At 41.9% G+C, this 3,954-nt stretch overlaps 1 protein-coding gene across 1 annotated transcript in view; it reads left to right on the top strand.

The window, feature by feature from the left end:
- The window catches only part of LOC144222280 (gamma-aminobutyric acid receptor subunit alpha-3-like), a 132,709-nt gene extending 128,967 nt beyond the window's left edge, over window positions 1-3,742 (top strand). The window contains exon 8 of the mRNA XM_077752761.1: window positions 2,687-3,742. Within this exon, the coding sequence (XP_077608887.1) occupies window positions 2,687-3,022 (336 nt within the window). The 3' untranslated portion in view covers window positions 3,023-3,742. The remainder of the gene's footprint in view (window positions 1-2,686) is intronic.
- The last annotated feature ends 212 nt before the right edge of the window (window positions 3,743-3,954 follow it).

The following is a 3,954-nucleotide window of genomic DNA, read 5'->3' as shown; positions in this document are numbered from 1 at the left end:
TAAGCCAGGCACTGTGCTAGGAAGGAAGGAATAAAATCACAACTTGGTTAAAATTAAGTCAGTCTAGTTTGTATCTATCAAATTCCAGAGCATAGGGAAGTATTAAAAACTAGATACAGAAATGGAAAAATAGTAACCATTACTCTGTCTTCTGGACACTACAACTTTTGCTTTGATTTCCTTCTTTGACAATTTAGGTAAAAATCAGAATGGCTGATTAAAATGTGCCATGTTGGAAAGGGCAAAGGAAATTAGAAGGTAATTTTCCTTTATTCCTTTAAAAATCCGAGATTAAATCAACTGCTGCTTCTCCTCACCTATAGAACACAAAGTCCTTAGGGAGCTAAAGAAAGTGTTTGCTGTTGGGAATGATTGTTTCAGAGACTTGGTTATAACCAGCTTGTATGATGACTAAATGAAATAACGTGAAAGCTTCAAGCAAAGTCAGGATATTGGGTTTTTCTCTTTCCTGTTTTCCTGTTTTTTTCTACCCACAAAAAAGAGATTACTAAGCAATTAATAAGTAAGCAGGCAAACAAAGTGCTCTTTTATTTAAAAGCAGAGGCATTTAGCAGCAGGCCTCTATTTGCACAATGAAGTTGCTAATTATAAATGAGTCCCGTGTAGTATTTAAGGAATTTACAAAGCTCTTAGATGGCTTCAAGTTCTGGGCTCGTTCCACTTGTAGCAATGTGGAACAAAGAAAAGAAAAAGAACTGTATTGCTTTATAAAAGTCCTATTAGTGAGACTGTTCATTTACTTAAACCAACACTCTCTCATTTGCTACACTCCCCCACTCTCACTGAAAACCCTAAAGTCAGGATGGGCAGTCAGAGCAGGAGGGCATGGCATAGAAGGCCTTTGCCATGTACACTGTGATCCAGCTACAGCAGACTTCTTGTCATCCCTCAAACAAGCAGTGCCCTTGGTCTGTGCCGCATCTTCAAGTGACGAGTTCCTGCTTATCTTCTGTAATCCAGTTCACAAGCCTCATTACCTTCTCTGAGCCACCTTTTCCAATACCTGTAGATATTTTGCCCCTCACTTTAATGAATTCCCATCATAGTTTGCTCATATCTGTTAGAACACTGATCACATTATATGGCACTCATGTGTTCCTACATCTCTCTTCCCCACTGGACTGTAAACTCCTGGAAAACAGGGACTGATATGGACTCATCTTTTAACCTTCCCACATATCCCTAAATGCCTAGCATAGTTTTTGGCCCAGTAGGTATTCGGTAAATATTTGCAAAGTTACTTTAGGATCAGGAAGGTAAACGGCAGTATGGTCTAAATGGGGAAAAAAGCATCAAAATGTTGGGAACTCTGATGTAAAGAAAAGAGATTACAGTAAGAGAGACTATGAGTAGAAAAACCCTGGAAAGAAACAAGTAGGAAGGAGAGGGGTAGAGTAAAATACAGATGCTGGGAAGCAAAATAACATTGAGACAGGGAACAATGTAAGGCATGTGAAATTAAGGCAATGCAAGTAGTTGTCACTTTTCATCAAATACTGGGCATTTCTGAAGCTCCTCTGTCTTCACTTTTCTCTAGAAACAAAAAGGGATGGAATGAAGAAAAGGCCAGAGCACAGAGGGAGGCAGCGAATGCTCTAGACTATGCAGTGTCACTACCTTTGGCTTCCCCTTCATCAGCCTCATCTCTTCTGACCTAGACCTGAGCTCTGTTTTCTCTTTTCTACATGAAGGGTACATGTGTCCACAAATCATATAATTGGGAACAAATGGGCACATATGTGCATGTTTGTTTCCCACTGTTGTTGTTTTTTTTTTTAATTCTGAAAAAATTACAAAAGGCAGTGTCATAGCAAGCCTCTGGCTATTCCTGCCTTTACTGGGTCAGAGGGAGACATTTGCATAGCTCCCTGAGGAGGTCCTGGCTCCTGCCTACATCCATGTGAGAGTAGAAACTCTGGTGTGCTCCTTAGCTTGCTGAACACATTTAAAGTGCATGAAGGGTGAGATATTGTTGTAATGATGCATGTAAACATGCCATAGTATTTGTTGTGTCTTTAAGATGAAATGACTTTCAGACTCATATAGCTCTCTTCCTCACAGGGGATGTGCCACTTGATGGTTGAAGCCTTTTGGAGTTATTTCTCGGGTAACCGAAAAGTGCCTCTCACCTATAGAAAGCACAGTACAGCCCTGGATTAAAGTCAGGAGCCCTGGGGTCTAGTCTGGGCTCTGCTACTCAGTTTGAGGCTGAGTTTTATCATCTGTCAAATGGGAGTAATCTCACATATCTACTTGTTAGGGTTACTGTGAGGATCAAATCCCATGATTATATAATACTCTACATATGACCAATATTTCACGGTTTTCCAGTGATTCTTAGCATCATTCTTTCAACTGATCCTCTCAACAACCCTGCCAAATATTTTGATTTTCATTTTACAGATGAGAGTAAAATTCAAAGAGAAGTGACTTGGCCAAAGCCACATAACTAGTAAACCAGGATGATGCAAGTTTTCTGTTTTCAAACTCATCTTCAATTATCCTTAGATACAAACCTGGTTATTCAGTGCTATTGGCTTCCTGGCCCCTGTTTCTTAACTTCCCTCATGCCTCCTTCTCCCTACAGCCTCTGAAGGTGCTCTGTGTAATGAATTAATTAGCTTTTGTTTTATCCTCCCTTCTCCCTACTTTTTCTGACTCCTAGAAGAAAACACCAGCAGCCCCAACAAAGAAAACCAGCACCACCTTCAACATCGTGGGAACCACCTATCCCATCAACCTGGCTAAGGACACTGAGTTCTCCACCATCTCCAAGGGCGCTGCTCCCAGTGCCTCTTCAACCCCGACAATTATTGCTTCACCCAAGACCACCTACGTGCAGGACATCCCAACTGAGACCAAGACCTACAACAGTGTCAGCAAGGTTGACAAAATTTCCCGCATCATCTTTCCTGTGCTTTTTGCCATTTTTAATCTAGTCTATTGGGCCACCTATGTCAACCGGGAGTCAGCTATCAAGGGCATGATCCGCAAACAATAGATAGTGGTGATGCAGCAACCAGAGCACTGTATACCCTAGGAAGCATCCAAGCACCCAAACCCCAGGACTTCCCTTTCTGTGTTTCAGGATTCTTCTTTTTAACTCTCTACCAAGCTGTGACTCTCAATTCATATTAATGAATATCAATGAAAAAATAACAGAAAAATTACTTGTCCCTTTGACATTGCTGAGTATACCCTCATCAGAGCCAAACACTGCCATTTGTTCAGTTGCTCATCTTAGTCTACCAGTCTCCCCCATCTGAGGGCACTGCATGTGTTATATTGCACTCTGCCCACTGGAGAAAGGAGACTCTATTACCTGTAGTGGGAGCCTTCACTATTTGAGTGGTCCAGATGAAAGAAGATTGTTGACTGGTCCAGATCAGATGATCTGACTCCTGAGGGAGCCAGGCTATCCCCTGTGGTCCTGGCCTGCCACCTCCCCTGCCTACACCAGGGCCCACTAGGCAAAAGTACTGATAGCAAAGGCAGGAGTCAGTGTTAACCTCTAAACATGGCTCTACCCTTTTTATTGGTTTGGAGGTTAGTGGGGAACAGTTGAGGCTTACCACTGTTAATGATAGATAGCCAAAACAGAATCAACTAGGCCACCCTGGCCTAAAGATGGCTGACGCCCTGCCAAGTTCAGCTCTTCAGAAAAATAATACCCTCGGGGCGCCTGGGTGGCTTAGTCGGTTAAGCGTCCGACTTTCGCTTAGGTCATNCGTAAGTCCTTTGACCCTCCCCCACCCCTTTGTAGCCAGCTGGACATTGCTTAGTTTGGACTCATTACTGCCTGCAAACTCTTCAAGAAAAGGATCAAGTATTTTTGTAATTTATACTAAAAAGGGACAAACAGAAACAAAAAGATATAGATCAAATGCCTATAAAATATATATATTTTTTTAATTAGAGAGGAAATCACCTGCC

Source organism: Crocuta crocuta, unplaced genomic scaffold, assembly GCF_008692635.1.
Source record: "Crocuta crocuta isolate KB4526 unplaced genomic scaffold, BGI_CrCroc_1.0 scaffold872, whole genome shotgun sequence".
NCBI lineage: Eukaryota > Metazoa > Chordata > Mammalia > Carnivora > Hyaenidae > Crocuta > Crocuta crocuta.
This window is presented reverse-complemented; position numbering and strand designations above follow the sequence as displayed.